A 20,563-nucleotide genomic window follows, 5' to 3' on the forward strand; every position below is an offset into this window, starting at 1 on the left:
GACTGGTAAAAAAACACACATTTGGATATTCCCGTTTCTTGGTTTTGATCTCTGCCTGTCCTTGGATTTTCCCTTTTCAACCTTCGTGTCTAGAGCAGTTTGTGACACTAGCCTTCAAATGATGTTCATGTTAATGTTGTTGGAATGTTACAAATCAACGTTCCAAGTAAAAATTAAGTTTTAAGAATGTTTCAGAAACATCATACTAACCTTAAAAAAAAAAAAAATCCACTAACACCAAGAAAACTTTTTAACATTTCCATAACCAAAAGTGAACGTTTGGAAAACAAAAAATGTTGGCTGGGGATACAAACGAAACTTACCGAGCCAACAGAATCAAATGATCAAGTGTGCTTCTTAAATTAGTGAGGTGGGTGCAGATGTAATGTGTAAGCAATGGTTAAACAAGGCAAGTAAAGTTTATTTATTTATAACATTTCATACACAATGGTAATTCAATGTGCTTTACATAAAAAAATAAAAAAAAATAAAGAAAAAAGAATCACAAAACAATACTCAATTCCTGCCTGATCAAGTTTCGTGGCACAACTATAACAAGAATAGTAACAGTGAGAGTTGAAAAATACAAAATGTATAATTATTGCAAATAATTGCAAAAGCATTGAAAAAATATTTTGATAGAGAAAATTACTCTTTTCAGCTGAATTCGCATTGCTTAATGCACATTTGACATAGTTTTGTCCTGCCCATCGCTGGATATCATCAATAATGGCTATTCTTTTTTTCATTTAAAGAAGTTTAAATTGTTGAGTAACATGGACAGAAAGCATTTAGTAAAACTAACAAGAGTTAAAGTTCAGTAAGAACAGCATGACTATTCGAAGCATAGCAACATATAACACACAGAATTCTTTGCATTCATGATAATGTTGTATCTGAGCTTTTAAAACACACTTTAAAATATTTTTTGCTTATTCTATGGGTTTTTATTGTTTTAGTTGTTTTACTAATTAAAGTCCCCCGTAGTCAATAATTTTATCCCTTAAAGCTTATATCTTTGATCACCAAAATGACATATTTCCCTTGGTTCATTTAGTATACGCAGATCCATATGCAAATTGTTCCTGCCTCCACTCACTCACACCAGCTCAGAGATCCACTCGATGTATCAGAATGGTAATGTGTTTTGTATATCGCTCTCTACAACGTCGAACACATAACGCCAATTGATATGATTAGCCTTTGACTTGACTGTTATCAAACAGATAATAATTTGTTGCTAATGTTACACAAACTATGTTCCTGTTCACCATCTCAGAGTCAGACAGCTGCTCTCTAAAAATCTGCAACCTTAGAAACACTCTGAACAACTTAGAATGTCAGTGGATAAAGCATAGGCTAGTTCATCATAACATCGTAATATACATAATTCACCCGCTATATTGCTAAATGTACCTGATTTTTCATATCAACAGAAAAATATACTGGGATAACCTGGCTTCTTTTGAGACCCTCTAGCTTTACAGCATAGTTAATGATATGCGAAAGCCCATCCGCACGTTGGATATTTGTGACGTAGAGAACAGGGGCGACTTCTATCAGCGTTTTTGAGACTGTCTTTGGTTCACGGCTAGCCTGGGAAAACCCAGACAAACTTCTGCAAGTAGTCTGGCAAAGAGCCCATTCAAGCCGATTTCTAATCCAAATCGAGGCACCAATCAGAAACGATGAGGCGGGCTTTACACGATGACGATCACTCTGACTGGTTTTAGGTCTATCCAATTGCGCCCAGAGGCATTTGAGCGACGTTCATTGGTGAAGCGCACCAACTTTTAAATGCATCATTATATTCAAATTGCAAACACATGAGGACAGTCTCCATGAAAGACCCACTGGCAGATGAACGTGCGGTAGGAAATTAAATTAGATTTAATAGAGGATTTTAACTGTGACAAGATGATTGGCAGGGCAGTTTACGTGACAGGATGCACGCGACAGATCCGTCCGATAAAGATGACGAAGTAGTATGTCCCAAAGCTTGCCTACTTTTTTGCTACACATTCAAAAGTAAATACCTTTTCTTCACAAAAAGAGTACATACTTTTATGGCGTAGTGTAACTTAGGCGAATTGGGACGCAGCATATGGCTTTACACGATGACGATCGCTCTGATTGGTTTTAGGTCTATCCAATTGCGCCCAGAGGCATTTGAGCGACGTCCGTTGGTGACGCCCCTTTGGAAATGAGTTATTAATGAAGCTTTGCCAGACCATAACTCAGTTACTACTGAGAATGGTCTGGTTTTAACCAGGCTAGTTCACGGCAGTTTTAAGGAGAAAATACTCTGCAATGGTGATGACTTATGCATTTCTTAAAGCATATTAAAAACACCACATAGACATATAAACAACATTAAAAACTTGATTTTCACCAAAGGGGGACTTTAAACAAAAAATATAAATAAAATAAAAATTGCTTAACTCATTTTTTCTCATCATCTTTAGTATTCCCTCATTTTCGAGCAGCTGCCTTTTTCACTTTCTTGGCTGCTGGGGTCTTCTTCACTTTCTTGGCTGCTGGGGTCTTCTTCACTTTCTTGGCTGCTAGGGTCTTCATCTTCTTGGCTGCTGGGGTCTTCACTTTCTTGGCTGCTGGGGTCTTCACTTTTTTGGCTGCTGGGGTCTTCACATTATTGGGTGCTGGGGTCTTGTTCACTTTCTTGGGTGCTGGGGTCTTGTTCACTTTCTTGGGTGCTGGGGTCTTGTTCACTTTCTTGGCTGCTAGGGTCTTCACTTTCTTGGCTGCTGGGGTCTTCACTTTCTTGGCTGCTGGGGTCTTCACATTATTGGGTGCTGGGGTCTTGTTCACTTTCTTGGGTGCTGGGGTCTTGTTCACTTTCTTGGGTGCTGGGGTCTTGTTCACTTTCTTGGGTGCTGGGGTCTTGTTCACTTTCTTGGGTGCTGGGGTCTTCCATTCCATTTTGTTCATGATGTCAATTTTGTTCATGTTAACAGAAGGTCTGCTTTCTATCATCAGCAACATAAAGCACACAAATTATATTTACAGTAAGTGGTGCCCACAAATACATACACATTGTGAATATAAAATTGCATATAAATTACCATTGACTCTACCTGCACGACTCCAACAAGCAAGGACACCAGGAAGGCCCTTAAGTATCTTCTTAACTATCTCCCCTTTCCTTTCCCACTTTTATCTTATTTTCACCTTACTCAACATGTGCTTTCAATACATTCCTGTTATCTCTCGGCAACGCCCTTTCATCACGCGCAAAAGGCAACGCAATACTGCTAATCTGCGTCCCATTCTCTCATCGTCACACACACCTCTCTCTCTTTCCATGGGTCTATGGAATTGTCAGTCAGCAGTCAATAAAGCTGACTTTATTTTAGCCTTTGCATCTCATTCTACTCTTAGTATCTTGGGCTTGACTGAGACCTGGATTTGTCCAGAAGACTCAGCAACCTCCACTGCTCTCTCTAGCAATTTCTCCGTCTCTCACTCCCCTCACCAGTTTGGGAGGGGTGGGGGTACAGGACTTCTCATTTCTAACAATTGGAAATACTCAGCACTCTCTTCTCTATGCAACAACAACTCGTTTGAATATCATGCTATTACACTTACAACTCCCAATAAGATCCATATTGTAGTCATTTATCGCCCCCCAGGTCAGCTGGGAAACTTTGTAGATTAGCTGGATGTGCTGCTGTCCTCCTTCCCTGAGGACGGTACCCCACTTGTAGTCTTTGGTGACTTCAACATTCATCTCGAAAAGCCGTATGCAACAGACTTCATCTCTCTCCTAGCCTCCTTCAATCTCAAACGACTCATCACTACAGGTACTCACAAATCAGGCAACCAACTGGACCTGGTTTACACACGCAACTGCATCACAGACAACATTCTGGTGAGACCTCTCCATGTTTCAGATCATTTCCTCATTACTTTCAGTCTACAACTTCCCCACCAGTCATTTTCAGACGAAACCTGCGCTCACTTTCTCCCTCCCACCTTTCCTCTGCCGTGTCATGCTCTCTTCCCTCACTCTCGCAATTCTCATCTCTGGATGTGAATGCCGCAACAGATACCTTATGCTCCACTCTAACTTCTTCTCTAGACAATATCTGCCCTCTCTCCTCCAGGCCTGCACGCGCTACTCCCTCTAACCCCTGGTTATCTGAGTTTCTTCATGAACACCGGACCGGACTCAGGGCAGCGGAGAGGAAAGGGCACAAATCAAAAGACACATCTGACCTGAGAATGTATAAATCTCTCCTCTCTTCCTTTTCTGTAGATGTTCTTGCTGCAAAATCTTCCTACTTCCACAACAAGATCAACAGCTCCTCCAACACACAATCACTCTTCAAGACATTCAACTCTCTCCTCTGTCCACCTCCACCCGCCTCCTCTTTAACTGCTGACGATTTTGCTAACTTCTTCACCAACAAAACAACATCTATCAGCAGTCAGTTCTCAGCTCCACACACACAGGAACCCAGACGACCCCTTCCATAGCCAATAACCCTCTCTCCTCCTTCTCTCCGCTAACCGATGAAGAAGTATCTAAACTTCTCCTCTCCAGTCATCCTACCACCTGCCCTCTAGACCCTATCCCCTCACACCTTCTACAAGCCATCTCTCCCACACTTCTACCAGCACTCACACACATCATCAACTCATCCCTCCATACTGGCACTTTCCCTATTGCATTCAAGCAGGCTCGGGTAACTCCACTGCTTAAAAAACCAACACTACACACATCATCTGTAGAGAATTACAGACCTATCTCTCTCCTACCATTCATTGTGAAAACACTTGAAAGAGCTGTTTTCAACCAAGTAACATCCTTCTTGTCTCTGAACAACCAGCTGGATGTCAACCAATCTGGCTTCAAGAAAGGGCATTCAACTGAGACTGCATTACTGTCGGTCACAGAAGCCCTGCGGATCACAAAAGCTGCTTCCAAGTCCTCAGTTCTCATTCTCTGTCTGCTGCCTTCGGCACTGTGAATCATTAGATCCTTATGTCCACCCTCTCATCACTGGGCATCACAGGAACTTCCCTCCACTGGTTTGAGTCCTATCTCACAGGTAGGTCCTTCAGGGTCGCATGGAGAGGCAAGATATCCAAAGCACATCAGCTGACCACAGGGGTTCCCCAGGGTTCAGTTCTTGGACCCTTGTTCTTCTCCATCTACACCACATCACTGGGACACATCATACAGGCACATAGTTTCTCCTACCACAGCTATGCTGATGACACACAGCTTTTCCTCTCATTTCAACCAGATGATCCCACAGTAGTTGCACGGATCTCAAGCTGTCTGGCGGACATCTCGACATGGATGAAGGAACATCACCTGCAGCTCAACCTGGCAAAGACTGAGCTTCTCGTCCTCCCTGCCAATCCGTCTCTACAGCACGACTTCACTATCCAGCTAGATTCATCATCAATCACCCCATCAAGGTCGGTCAGAAATCTTGGAGTGATACTGGATGACCAGCTGACCTTCACAGATCACATTTCAAAGACAGCTCGATCATGCAGGTTTGCACTGCACAACATCAGGAAGATCAGGCTTTTCCTAACTGAGCATGCAACACAACTTCTCGTCCAGGCCCTGGTCATCTCTAGGCTTGACTACTGCAATGCTCTTCTGGCTGGACTTCCATCATGTGCAACTAAACCTCTACAGTATGCTGCAGCTCGTCTTGTCTTCAACGAGCCCAAAAGGGCCCACGTCACTCCTCTGTTCATCTCTCTGCACTGGCTACCTCTCGCTGCTCGCATCAAGTTCAAGGCATTGACGCTTGCTTACAGATCTATCACAGGCTCAGCTCCCTCCTACTTTCACTCACTCCTACAAGTCTACATCCCTACCAGAAGCCTACGATCGGTCAACGAGCGACGTCTCGTGGTTCCATCACAGAGAGCCACAAAATCCCTTTCCAGAACATTCTCATTCACGGTTCCATGCTGGTGGAACGCTCTCCCCACCCTCATCCAGAATGCAGAATCCCTGGCAACATTCAAAAGACAACTGAAAACCCTTCTCTTCCGTGAGCACTTAACCTCATAAAAAAACTAATAATAAAAAAAACGTTCCTTTTCCTTTATATCCTCGCTTGCTACTCTGAACAATGCCTGAACTTCATATTTTGAGCACTTCTTACGTTGTTTTTTGCCTCTTCACAATGACTCGCTTGATTTAGTCCTAATTTATAAGTCGCTTTGAACAAAAGCGTCTACTAAATGTAAAATGTAAATTACATTAGATTATTATTATTTTTCTCATTTATCAAGATAAATTATGACAACAAAATTAATGTACTAAACAAAATAAAGTACATGCAGATGATGCAAAATCCCAACTTACCATTAACTATGTTGGTCACAAAGTTTATTGGTGCTGGTCTTGGTGCTGAAGTACTAGCACTGTTAAAATGATGGTTATTCTGTTCATTACTCTCAGTATTGAGTCCTGTGACAAAGACATATGAACAGTTATTGATCATGGCATCCTTGCCAAAATACTGTTTATACATTACACTATACATTATATAAGCTTATGCACAGTTCATAAATTACGTTGGGGATTATGTTACCAAGTATAGAGAGTATAAATAAAGAGAGAGTGCTGAATAAAGCTAACATCCTACGCCTTTCAATTGTTGCCATCTGGCCGACAGTATTCCCGATGCATGAAAAACAGGTCCAAACTATCTTTTATCCCCCAAGCAATTACATTTTAAATTCTTCTTCTGGTGTTAATTGATGGTCAGCTGGTCTGGTTATTTAATTTAGATTTATTTGTATTAAAGTATTGTTTATACAGTATGCCACCTGTGATTGTTTTTTACATGTCTATGTGAGTATGCTGCAAACTTACTTTCCCTGAATAAATAAACTGATTGCTATAACTATAAAAGCAAGCATTCATGTAGTACATATTAAGGTATTATGCATGTAAATATGAATACTTTTGGACTCAATGTGATAACTGTGAAGTAAAAAAAAACGGTCAACAAATATATAGCTTAAGACAGAACCATAAATGGAGTCTAATAATGTTTGCCTTGTTCTCTAGCCTTTCAAAAAAATTCAGATGTTTGAATATTGTTCCCAAAGGTAATTGATTTCCATCTGTAAGCAATGAAAGTTGATAGAGAAGAAAGAGTACAGCTGTAACATCTTTTGCTTTTTGCTGTACTACTATACAAATCCTACATACGATTATTTTCCCTGATGAGATGCGTTTATCTGTCCACTAATAAAAATGTTGTTCCCATCCCCATGTAACACTAGCCCAAGACGGGTAACACTCATTTTTAATGTGCTAAATAAGATATTAGGCCTACCTCCTGAAACACCTCCTGTTTTACAATATTTTTAAAGTATGCATATTTATTAGTTTAGTTTTTTGGGGTTTTTTTTACTTTATAATTTATACTCTTAATCATTTTCACAATAGTGGCAGATATAATTGGTTCCACTACCAGTACAGTCAACATGGGACTGTATATATTATCACATGTTTTCTCATCATGCTAGCAAAAAGACATCCTGTATCAGTAATTACAACTGGCACAATTTAACAATTTATTCAAAAATAAAAGTGGAGGAAGAAAATGTCTCTACCAATAACAAGGTAAACTCACTTTTACGTGGTACTTGTGATTCAGGATCAGAAAGCTTGCGTTTCCTGCTGACACCACCTGTTAAAATCAACCACAGTACAGGTCATAGATTACACCTGTAGCTGAAGGTTGAGCTCATAAATCTCTTTCATAAATGACAATTGTTCTCTTACCCAGCTCTTCGAAGAGGTCTGGTTGATGCTTTTCCAGTAAATAATAAAAGGCCTTTTTGACTTTGTCGCCTCCAGATTTAAATGACTTCAACAAAAATCTCATTTTTTCCTCGTCGGTATATTTTTCATTATTGATCTTAGAATAATCTTCTCCATGTAACATATGATCCTTTATTAACTCATCTGCTATTGCCATGACGGAAGTAACCCTTTGAATAAGCACTGCAAAGTTGTCATCCACAAACTTGGCCTCTGGGGACAAATGAATAAAATGTATTACACTGCAACCTTTCCTGACATGTGCAGTTCTTTGTTGTTGTTTTTACGTGTTTAATGAAAATGATAGTAAAAGTTAATGTTACAATTAATGATAAAATGTAAAACACTGTCTAACTGTATACATATAGAATTCCAAACATACAGTGGATAATCTATAAAATATAACTGAGATCACAAAAATGGCCAGGACATGTAGCCTACTACAGGACAGCTGTCCTCTCCCACACACACTCGACTCTTCTATTTCTCTTTTATGCAAATACTCTTTTGTTCAGATCAGCCACCTCAGGGCTAGGACTGAGCATCAGAGTGAAGTAGCCTGTGTTAATTCTAGTAAATTGGAAAATGCAGTATCTGAGGCTGGTGCATGTCTACATGTTGATGTCTCCAAATTTTCTTCCCCATATCAAAAAATAAAAATACCTTGTTTTCTTCAGCAGTCTTAAAGCATTATTGATAAACACTTCCATTAACCAATAGTTTTTTTTTGTCAATTTACATTTTTGTTTATCTTTAGTTTATCTTAATAGATAGAGCTACCTTTGCATCGCTCCTGCTGCTCTCCTTCAAGGTTGCTCTCGCTCATTTTTGTGGATAACCCCAAAAACACGAATTCAGATGATAATCTAAGGCTAGGCTAATTTGTAAACCTGTCGAGAGCGTTTCAAAGTTTCGTTGTTCCACGGAAATGAAGTGGGGTAAAGTCGAATAAAACGAAAGTGTTTTAAAGTGTTTTAAGGTAAAAGACAATATGATTGGTCCACGTACTCCCGCCGCGGAGGCTGTGGAATAAAAAGGGCGTTTCACAATTTTGGGGCGTTTTAAAACAGGGATAGGTGTTTTTCAACCTCTTTAGCTTGCTCAAATCGAGAGTGAGATTCCCGGAAAAACAATGAGAGAGATCGCAGGCATATGAATGTAAACGGATTGTTGTAAATTATCAGTTGTTTAACGTTTCATTTGTGTGAATTTGCTAGCTCCCCGTTGTAAAAAGATCCAATCTAACTTAGCCTACTTCCACTCACAATCTAGCGTTAACTATTAGGCCATTAGCGACTTACAATAATAAAGTTAATTTTAAATTACACCACATGTAAAGCACTATGTAGCCTATTATTCAGCGCGCTCCGCTCGTCTGTTTACTAGTGCAGTTGTCTCTTTAAAGGGGTCCTATACTATAATGCACTTTTATGAAGTCATGATTTTGTTTTTGGAGTGTACTAAAATAGGTTTTCATTCTTGATTGTTCAATAAAACTGATTATTTTTTAACTTTTTTTTTTTTTTTTTTAAAGAATCACAGACAAGTAGGCAAAAAGTACAATGCAAAAAGTAGGTAGGCCTACGTTCTGTACTGAACAGAGAATAACAGCAACTAAAAGAAAAATTAACATAGGGATACAAACGTGCTATATAATATTAGGGCAGTTACATCATTTTGAAAAGCTTTACATTTTGTATTGTTTTATAAGCTTTTTGTTCTGTGATCTTATGTTTGAAAGGGTTTCAAAGTATATGTGGGATTACAAAATTAATTTATGAGGGTTTCTTTTGAGTTTTTTTTTTTTTTTTTTTTTTGTCAACTTACCAAAATAATTAAAAGATTAATAATGAACATTTTCTGAAAAATATGTTTTTTGAAAACAATGTAAAATGTCATAAGGTTCTAAATTAAGAGTTTTGTTTAATTTTTTTGCCATGTCTATTTTAAAATCAATCCAAAAAAAATAGGAAAGTGTCATAAAAATAACTGTTCAGTATCTTCAAATGATGTGTTACAAAAAGTACATTTATCACAAACAGTATGAATATATCTGGCTGCATTTATAACATTAATATATGAATAATTTTGTAAATTATTACACAAACCATGTTCCCGTTCACCATCTCAGAGTCAGACAGCTGCTCTCTAATGTCAGCAACCTTAGAAACACTTTGAACAACTTAGAATGTCAGCGGAGAAGCATATAGGCTAGTTCATCATAACATCATAATATACATCATAAACATAATTCACCGGCTATATTGCTAAATGTAGGCTACCTGATTTTTCATATCACCAGAAAAATATACCGGGATAACTTTGCTTCTCTTGAGACTCCCCTGCTTTGCAGTTAATGATGTGTTAAAGCCCGCCCACAAGTTGACATGATTGGTGATTGGTTGCACATGCTTTGTCTTAAAGCATATTAAAAACACCATACACATAAAACAACATTAAAAACTTGATTTTGAGGGGGTCTTGAATATTTCTTTTCAGTTTACAAATCAGTTTATCTTGCATTCTAGCATTAAACAGTTACATTATTTTATAATTTAGTTAGTTATTTTGCTGTCCATATGCAGGTGTTGTTCTAAAGCAATAAATTCTCTAAGAGAATCATTAAGAATCAGAACGCAACAGTTCTTCAAAGAGGTAAGGCTCCTGTTCCTGAAGAATCTCAACGAATTTAACTTTTGCAATCACACCACTTGAATGCACTGTGTCACAGATCTTTCTCACACTATCCTGACTGGTTAAATTAGTATGTGTGATTTCAGAATATAGTTCCTCATGAATTATTCTCTGCTCACGCAGTTTATCTGCAATGCTCTTCACGTTTTTAACCCTTTGAATGAGAGCCGATCTGTGTTTATCAAAAAACTGAGCTTTATCAATCTCAGAATTCAGTTGCGGCTCATCTTGGACTTGCCTTTGATTTAACTGTGCAAGTTTGGCTTTCCATATTGTGGCAGTCCACACAGATTTCTTGTCCTCTTCTCTGACAAGATTCATCTGTACGTCACCATCCTGATGTTGCATGATCTCAAAGAAGTTTGGATCGATATCTGTTCTAAATGAAATCCCCTCTACAGGATGAACAGAAGCACCAGGAACCTCAAGAAGGTGCGGCGTTTTCATCTGAAATGGTCTGTTAGGTCTGGGATGGCTGATCGGATGACTTGATTTTTCATTCTGCTCAACTTTCTCTTTTGAACAAGTGTCATTCACTGGAAAAAAGTAGATGTGAAGAATGAGAGGATCTTTACAGCGCATAAAGAGAAGAAGGTTACAGTGTTCTTCCCACTGTGTGAACCAGCTTATAATTAGAGTTGTAAGAGAGAAGGATGGTTGGAGTATTTTGGCATTATAACGGGTCAACTCTACAGATTGGAAAGATATTCCTTCATCTCTTTTGCTGAGGAGCTTCACAGCATCTTTGAGAGAGGGGTCAGACTCTGCTAAACAGGCGTAATGAGGCAGATGGGCCTCCTCCAGTTTCCCTGAGATCACGGTCACATCGATCACTGGACCAATTCGCTCACACTGAAGCCTCTCCAGCTCTTCACTGAGGAAACGTCCATCCACTGCACGATACTGGAGAGTGACGTCACCAGCGCAGACCCATCGCATTCTGGTCCTGCTGCACTCGAATCGACCCGCCTGAGTGCTGATCCTGAACTTTGACCCTCCTTCATCTGTACAGACTGACGGCTCCACCTGAACCCATTGATCACAGTCGACAATGTGAACACAAGACTGACAGTGAAGATTCATTTCAGAAGGTTCAGGCACAGAGATGTTCAGTCTAGAGAACAGAGATGATAATGATAAATGAATTGACCAATGTATGAAAGATCGACATACAAAATTTTTTTTTTGTATAAAATAATAATGATCTCACTCTTTCAGCTCTTCCAAAACCCTTGGTTTGAAGTGAATCTTCACTTTCTCATTACAGCTGTGACTCCAGTCCTCTTCTGTGCACTGGTCAGTGAGTTTACTGCACTTTCTCCTTGACAAACATTGAGGAAACCAGAATAAATAAAAAGATGCTAAATAAATTACAAATATGAAATACTGTAATATTGTACTATTTAATTAGGCACATAAATGGAATAACATTTAAAAAATTAGATATCAGATATTCTCAGTAATGGAAGTTTTGTAGATTTTATATTCAATAATTATTAATCGATCTACTTTGTATAAACAATTCACCTTTTTTCTAAAATGAAATAAAGTGAGCTTCCTTATTCATCATTGGATAAAGTCAAATGCACAAACCCTTCAATGGTCACAGTGCAGTGTGGATCCATCAGTGATTTCTTCAGTAATACGAGTCCGTCCTCCAACAGCAATCCAGTGACACTGACACTGCAATATTGCAGTAACACAAACAGTAATAAGCAAAAATTCTTCATAATACATGCTATAATTTAGTTAGTGACTTATTAAAGTATTATTTATGCAGGAGAGTTTAAAGTATTATTTATGATGAACAAATCTATAATGGCTACATAGATTTAGAGTTTGTCAAATAATTAACATTCTGTTCTGTCAGTTATCATTTGCTTATGCAAATCCTCCTCATACCTGAGCTCCTGTAGACTGGTGCAGGTCTGGACGAGGGAAATGATCCCAGAAGCCCAGCTCTCATTCAGACTGAACAACTTCAGATCCAATGTCTTCAAACCCCCCACAGAGTGAAATGAAGACAGAAGCAAACTGACATGATCCTCAAGAGCTGAAGAGCTGCAAAAATATATTTTTCCACAACATGTTTGAATAACAGTAAAGCTACTGATGAGATATATATATAATGGCAAAAGGAATATTTTTCTTACTCTTGTGCCAATTTTCCTGCCTTGCTGAGTGTCTGTAGGAAGAGTGTCCAGTCAGTGCTGGATATCTCTGAGTGTGAACATGTAAGACTGATGTTGAAGACTGCTGGAAATGATGGATTCTTCTCTGAGGAACTCAAAGACAACCTGAAACAGAGACACAGAGGAACATTTGATAACGGCATCATACACTCACCATGAATATACTCTGAAATATAAATTATGCCATCTTGATAAGAAAGATTACAGTATGTGCAATAGATTCTTACAAGACATCTCCACGAGTGACTGACAGATCAAGTGTCCATCTGAGACTCTCAGCACTGTATTCATCCTCTTGAACTCTACCAAGTCAGAAGAACAGATAACTTGTTTAAACAACTAGTAATTTAAAATGGCAATGATTATGAAAGTAATTTACTTCAGTTCTCTCAAGATTTTTGATTCCCCGAGAATCTGGATCAAATCTCCAACTTCTGACAAATGCTCCACTGAAAACCTTAAGTCAAAAAAAAAATCATTTATAATGTTAAATGTGTTACTGAATGTTTTATTAAAGTAAGCCATGACATATTCGTGATATATGGGCCACATAAAAGTATGGCGAATATATGATAATTAAAAGTGTCCATGAAGAAATTACGGAGAAAAATTACGGAGCCCTGCACATTTATTCTTGCATGTCATGTGCAGGGCTCCGTAAAAATGTTTTATAAAATCTAGTTTAAAATGCATGTGCATAGAAATGTCATCACTCTATTCATGTTTATTTCCTATGTTTTTTCATCAATTTGTCTGAATTAATTAATTATCCTTAAAAATGTCAAGTAAAAAATAAAATTTTCTTGAATACAAGTGTGTGTACACTTGAATCCTAATCATTACTTGAAAATGCTAAAATTAAACAATTTATCCAAATTAACAAAAACAACAAAAACTATCATGCATGACCCTGACCTCAGAGTCTCACACATACACAGTGCTGGCTGAAGAATCTTGAGTTTATCAGCTGTTAAATCACAGTACATGAGGTTCAGGTCTCTGATGTGTGGACAGAACTGAAGACAGTACAGCAGCGCCCAACAGTCTGTGCTCCTCAGGGAAATGTTAGACAGATCCATGAAGCTGTGAGTTTCCAGCGCTTTCCTGACAAACTCCTCATCCTGGAGCTCAAACAGACAGTGGAAAACATATAGCTCACATCCATGCCATGTTGCCATTGTAAGAATTCTTTGCTTCAGTGTTTTCTTCAGTTTTCTTTTCCTCAGTTTTATGATGTGAGCAACAGTTAATTTGATTTTTTTAAAGAGTGAGCTGATCACCTCCTCATTTAAGAGACCATAGAAGAACAGCAGAAATGATGGGATGGGATTTGATCTTCTTTCGAGAGATAGCCATTCATCTATAGCTGCTATAGTCAACTCCAACAGATCACTGACTTTCCACAAGGACTCTTCTTCACCAAGCAAGATGCAATAAAGAGCAGCAAAGAACCATTGAAGGCTGAAGTGGATGAACTTGAACACTGGTTGCCGTTTCTGTTTTCCATTAAGATCATCTTTATACAAGAACAGACACGTGGCGGCATCTAAGCCAGTCTCGGCCACACTCTTTTCATCAAAAAAGACTTGCTGATTTTGTATTCCTCTCTCTGCCAGCTGACCCAGACTCCTCAGCATGGTGAGGACAGACTGACTCTGGCCATGATGCTCCAGAAGAGTGGACACAAAGTGAACATATATGGAGGTGGTTGTCTTTAGTTTTTTCAACATAACCTCACCATCGGTTGAGTGTTTCTTTAGACAAAAACAGACCATCCAACACAGCAAAGGCACAGAGCAAGTAGTCAAGAGGGTTTCATTTGCTTTCACACTCTCATATGTTTTCTTGAAGAGTTGCTCATCCTGAAAGAACTTGTGGAAGTACTCCTGCACCCCTCTCTCAGAGAAGCCCACAATCTCAGTGAAACGCTGAGGTCCTTTGAGGAGATTCATCACTGCATCATCAGCTATAGATCTCATAGTTACAAGCATGAATGATTCAGGCAGCAAGACTCCCCTCAACAGGTTCCTAAGAATAACCATAGGTGGCGCTTTCTTCGATGGATTAGTGTGCAGTAACATGAAATGAATGGGAGGATGAGATACATACTCATCCGATCCATCAATGAGGAAGAGGACTTTCTCTGTTAACTCTAGTATGTGTGAAATTTCACCTGATGTTAAACTGCAACTCCAGCTCAAGAGCTCAATCAAGCTCATCTCCTCAGAAATACACTTCAGCTCGTCACTCTTCAACAGAAAAACCATATCAAAGTTTTCAGAGTAAAGTTCTCCAGATGCCCAGTCCAACATGATCTTCTGTAACGTGAAGGATTTACCTCTTCCAGAATCACCACAGAGAATCACAGTTTTCGGTGTGTTTCCGTCACTGTCGGGACTGAACAGCTGGTCTATTCTAACGCTGTGATGCTTGTCATTTGATAACAGTTGAGATGATGTTTTTATTCCAGAAGTGTGAGAAGACCCTGCATATTGACAGTATTTCTCAGTCTGCTCTTTGTTCCTCTGAATGATCACTGGCTCAGTGTAACGGGCGGCCAGTTCCACACGTTCATCATATAGAGGGTTATACTCTGTCACAAACTTGCATCTGTCAGTGACTGTTGTCCTGTACCGAAGATTCATGCTGCTCCAATCTACATGAAAAAAATACAACAGGGAAAATAGGTGTGCTGAACACTGTTACCCCTGAGGCGTAATAAGTAGAACAAGGAAGTTGTTGAGTGCATATGTAGCACAATCCCTTTCCATGCAACAATCCTAAACATACTTTGTAAATAGAAAAATCTGATGCAACAAAAATAAAAAATAAACGCTGTAACTGACACTTTCATAGTTATTTTTGTAGTTATGCTGAGTTATTTGTTAACTGTGAAGCCTTATTGTGTGCATGTTTTAACATAGTATTGTACAATTCAAAACTCCTTTCTAAATGTAAATAAACAATAACAACTTTACCCTTTCCACAAATCTTCTCTTTTTGCCATTTATCTAGTTTCTCTTTCAGCTGAGAGGCAGATCTTTGTGCATCAAAAGAGAGGGGATAACTGGCAGTGATGCTTGGTGAGTCAGGTCCAAAAGGGAAAAAGAGAGGCTGGACACCCTACATGAAGACAAAATAATTCACAGTGACAATCTGCTTCAGAGATACATTAATACATATCATTATTTTGGAATATCATATATTAAACATAATTTTTTTTTATTATTATTATAATTTCACTTAGATCTTTCCAGTACCTCTGACTGACTGAAGTAGTTCTGCAACTGTTCTTTCAGCTCTTTTCAAAACTCACCAGGTCAGAACGAGCTCCTTGAACACACTCCTCCACACTCCTTTTGTCCTTGAATCCCTTATGGAATTGTCTCTGTGTGGAACAATGTAGGTTTTAATCAGCTATGACAAAATTGCCCAAATTTATGGACAGTGAGCAAAAGAATTCAGCCACAGATTACAGTTGGTTTTTACTTTCTAGAAATATGATAGAAGATCATAGTTTTAATATAATAAAAGTCATCAAAAATAATGTCAAACATCATGTTCAGGTGTTCAGGTCATATCCACATACCAGTTTCACACTCCTCTCTGCTTCAGCTGATCCAATCTCATGGTTTTTTTGCTTGTCCATCATACACAGGTAACAGATATACAGCTGGTCAGTCTGACAGAAATATTCCAGCAGTTTATTATGTTGAGAGCAGATCATCTCCTGCAGTCGTCCTGTGACATCTGTCATAAAGTGTCTATCTTGAAATAACTGGTTATGTTCTTTGAGGTGATTTTGGCAAAAAGATATCCGACACTCCAGACAAGACTTGATGGCTTTGTTTTTGTCCCCAGTACAGACGTCACACTCACACCAAACAGTACGAGTAGCTTGTAGTTTTGTCATCTTGAGTTTCTCCAGCACTTTAGCCACCTTGGTGTTTTTACCTAAACGTCTTGGAGTGAAGGTCTGTCTGCACTGAGGGCAGCTGTAGACTCCCGTCTGATCTTCTTTATTCCAGTAGTCTGTAATACAGCGCATACAGTAACTGTGTCCACAGGGAATGGTCACTGGTTCCTTCAGTAGATCCAGACAGATTGGACAGATGACCTGATCCTCAGCCACAGAAAAACTGGCTTCTGCCATTTTCCTGCAAATACAAATGCACACAACAGAACAACAACAGCCTAAACAGTGCACCAACAGTCAACCATTCCAGGTAACACGACGCTTTATTCTTAAATAAAGTAAAAGTTCCAGTGAGACACTCCCTGCAAAACGTGTTCAGTCACTGGGTGTTTCCAGAAATGGATTTCTTAAGACCTGGGCAAAATAGGTGTGTCCAATGACTGAAGGTTTGGCATGTTAATTTCAGAAGATTGTCTCTGGTAGATGCCGTAACTCCATTGTTTCTCTATTGACAATTGATGATTTTGAATACATATATGTGTGTGTGTGAGACGTACATTGTATCCCACTCTCCAAACATTCTTACAATATACATCAACTTCTATATATATATATAAAAAAATGCATTTCTCTCTGCACTTGTGGGTTTAAATCACATTTAGAGATTAAAGCTAAGAGTTGGATACATGCAAATCATTTAAAAGATTGGGCTCCTCTTCGTGAAGAATAGAGATTAAGAGGTTTTTCGCAGCAACACTGCCTTCATGCACGACGCTGCAGATCTTTCTCTTTGGTTGAAGTCAGATGTGTGATTTCAGAATAATATTTCTTCATTAATAATTTGCTTCTGAAGCAGTTTGTCTGCAATGGCGTTCACATTCTTAAAGTTTTACCAATTTTAAACCACACCAATTTCTATCAAAAAATCTAACTTTATCAAAGTTGACAGGCTAAACATGAACATGTTTCACAAATTTTGACAACAAGAAAGTGATTAAGACATTTTGTTATAATTTTTATAGTAATTTGTACGTATTTTACGAGGTGGCTAATTCGTAAACCTACCCCCTCCCCTGAACCTACCTATCGCGGTTTACAAATCTTACCAATTGGTGCGACCTCAGATAGCATTGGTCTAACACATTTTCTTCATATTAATGCTTGTATAAAGTCAGTTAAATAGCTTGTCAGTAATAGAAATCTCATGATGTACAAATACTCTTTAGATGAGGCAGTCTTGTGCTTCTCTTAATGTCGTGTTGTTGATAGCCTATAAAAACTACAATAATAAAGTTAATTTTAAATGACACCAAATGTAAAGCACTAACTTATTCAATGCGCAGATTTAGTACAAATCACTTTATCTTGCATTCTAGCATTAAACAGTTAAATGATTTTATAATTTAGTTCGTTATTTTGCTGTCCATATGCAGGTGTTGTTCTAAAGCAATATATTCAGTAAGAGAATCAGAATCAGAACGCAACTGATTCTGTAATACAGCGCATACAGTAACTGTGTCCACAGGGAATGGTCACTGGTTCCTTCAGTAGATCCAGACAGATTGGACAGGCCTGATCCTCAGCCACAGAAATACTGGCTTCTGCCATTTTCCTGCAAACGCAAATACACACAGCAGAACAGCCTAAATCATACACATCTCCAACATAAATTCAGTGTAACAGTCGACCAATCCATCCAACAGCATTTTTAGATAAAGTGAAGCTCCTAGTAAGACACTTCACATAAAAAGTGTGTCCTCTGGAAGTGGTCACTGGATATTTCCAGCCATTGTATCAGACTGGATCTCAAGACATACCTGCCTCAAAAACTGATATACACATACAAAACACAGGTTTCGGTTTCTCTCTCTGCTGAGAAACTGAAATAGCTTCCTGGTTCTGTATTTGAGAGAAGTGTGCAAAAAAGGCATGTCCAAGGGTCTGTTCCCACCAGAGTTTCTAAATGCGAACATACAAGACCCAAGTTTACAAAAGCAGGATCACCCACCTCAAGGACCACAAGAAGGAACATTTCTCCCAGGACAACATCTGGCGACTATGGGCATTTAAAATGAACAAAAATTACTGAAACTATTTTCTAAACACTATTTTTTAAACATCGTGACTTACAGTAACTTCCCTTCAAACAGAATGTACATGGGTGCAGTTAATAGGCTACTTGAGAAATACATTTAGGCCTACTGTATTTTAATCCGGAAGATATTTGCTGTAAAGCTTCAACAGTATATGAGGATAAAAAAGTAAAAAATAAATAAGACCACAGATCACACTGTGATCTTCTCACTTCTCTGAGAAGTCTCTGGTCTGTTTTGCCTTTGCCCTGCAGCTTTCTGCAAAAAATGTGCACTGTTTCTTCCTAAAAAAATATTCATTAGTGATGATTACTAATAGTCAAAATTCTAACGGTTAAAATTGCTTTTATTCACATAGTCTCTTCCTTTCCAACTTCATTTATGACACCAGCAAATTCACCCAGCACCTTATAGGCGTCGTGTTTTTCGTTTGTTTTGTACGTTGCGGTTCAGGGCTTCCGTAGCCATTAAAAATATGTAGCCTACTGTAATTCAAATCTACAGACGCAAATATATAAAGTGCAAGAAAAGATACACTTAAAAGTGTATTTTGGATGTTTTCTTTCCACCAGTCCGAAAAAACACTTTATGAAAATCCAAAAAGTGCAAAATCTCATAAATCGACAGGTGCATGAACATTTTTTTTGCCTGTATTGTCTCACCTTAAACAATTTATTAATTTAAGGCAGAAACAATGAGCTCATTGAAGTAATGAATACATGTTGTTAACAAAATGATTAGGATAGAAAATGTAGCATTGGTGCATGTTGATTCAGAGTTTGCTTCTTCTAAAGTCCTTGCAGGAGTTGGAGTCCTCTCTTCACAGGTGTTGGGGCATCTGAATCTTCACAAGAGTCTGGATTGTACTAGACATGTGTGAAATTAATGTGAAAAAAAAAAAAAATACTCTGAACCTCAAATGAATATACACAAACTGAGAAAGTCAAAAAGTGTTAGGTGCCCTGTTCTCCCCTGCTTCATGTAATTCTCAGAAATATACTTAAAACTGCAAGTATACTTGACATACAGGATATTGACAAAATCTTTAGCGATATACTTAAAAAGTATAATTAAGTATTCAAAGTTGGCTTGTAGTTGTGTAACTGTTTTGAGTAGCCTATTAATTTTTTTTTTACAGTTTTACATATTGTCTTATAAGTTTGAAAATATTGATTTATAAAGAAAACATTTTCCTAATTCTGAGTATGTGAATTTTTGTGTAGTCCACTGGTACAATTTACTTCAAATCTACTTATCTCTTTCCCAGCCACTGACAGAATTATTGGAATTTTCCAGCAATTTTCCAGGAAATAGTTCAAAGGTATATTTTAGTATAAAAATGAATACCCACCTAAATAGGAACATAGTAGGCCTATACTTAGTGCAAAAATACTATATAAATGGTAAACTATGTTTGATGTTAAATTCACATAAAGAAATCTTACAAGTATATTTGTAGTATAAAACCACTAAAAGTGTACTTTTTATATAGTTACAGTAAAAATGAAAACATAGTTGTCAACTAGTTGTATTTACTACTGTTACACTTAAAGTTTACTTTAAAGTATATTTTGATACACTAAAAGTGCTAATTTAATACGAAGTATTTTAAGAAGTATTGAAATATTACACTTACCAACTAGTACATATTAGTATTCTAAGTATACTGTACTTAAAAATATACTTGAACTTCAGTATAAAGTATACTTAAAGCTCCACTATGTAAAATTTTTTGACCACAAGAGGGCGCAGTTTCCAACAATAATAAAGGCGAAGCTTGATGACGCTATGAAGGAGGTGACGATGGGAGATGTCGTTTTTAATGCGTTTTCACCAT

General features: G+C 38.0%; 2 protein-coding genes across 4 annotated transcripts; both read right to left on the reverse strand.

Moving 5' to 3' along the window:
- Window positions 1–406: 406 nt before the first annotated feature.
- LOC311086898 (uncharacterized protein) lies at window positions 407–9,075 on the reverse strand. The gene is made up of 5 exons (XM_084120089.1): window positions 8,612–9,075; window positions 7,793–8,044; window positions 7,641–7,697; window positions 6,359–6,463; window positions 407–2,987 (listed from the first exon to the last, which is right to left on the reverse strand). The coding sequence occupies exons 1-5, from the start codon at window positions 8,655–8,657 to the stop codon at window positions 2,473–2,475; spliced, it is 975 nt and encodes a 324-aa protein (XP_083976215.1). The 5' UTR covers window positions 8,658–9,075; the 3' UTR covers window positions 407–2,472.
- A 167-nt stretch (window positions 9,076–9,242) lies between these two features.
- Window positions 9,243–18,073, reverse strand: LOC311086897 (NACHT, LRR and PYD domains-containing protein 1 homolog). Of its 3 annotated transcripts, none has more exons than XM_084120087.1 (11): window positions 16,307–18,073; window positions 16,034–16,105; window positions 15,696–15,840; window positions 13,633–15,373; window positions 13,097–13,174; window positions 12,945–13,019; window positions 12,679–12,822; window positions 12,428–12,586; window positions 12,119–12,208; window positions 11,736–11,843; window positions 9,243–11,639 (listed from the first exon to the last, which is right to left on the reverse strand). In XM_084120087.1, the coding sequence occupies exons 1-11, from the start codon at window positions 16,868–16,870 to the stop codon at window positions 10,454–10,456; spliced, it is 4,362 nt and encodes a 1,453-aa protein (XP_083976213.1). In that variant the 5' UTR covers window positions 16,871–18,073; the 3' UTR covers window positions 9,243–10,453. The 3 variants fall into 3 exon arrangements, with proteins under 3 accessions (XP_083976213.1, XP_083976212.1, XP_083976214.1); XM_084120086.1 differs by having other exon boundaries at window positions 11,736–11,846; window positions 16,307–18,072; XM_084120088.1 differs by having other exon boundaries at window positions 11,736–11,846; window positions 15,978–16,105; window positions 16,307–18,068.
- Window positions 18,074–20,563: the final 2,490 nt, after the last annotated feature.

The sequence above is a fragment of the Abramis brama genome, assembly GCF_963993115.1.
Source record: "Abramis brama genome assembly, chromosome: 7".
Classification (NCBI taxonomy): Eukaryota; Metazoa; Chordata; class Actinopteri; order Cypriniformes; family Leuciscidae; genus Abramis; species Abramis brama.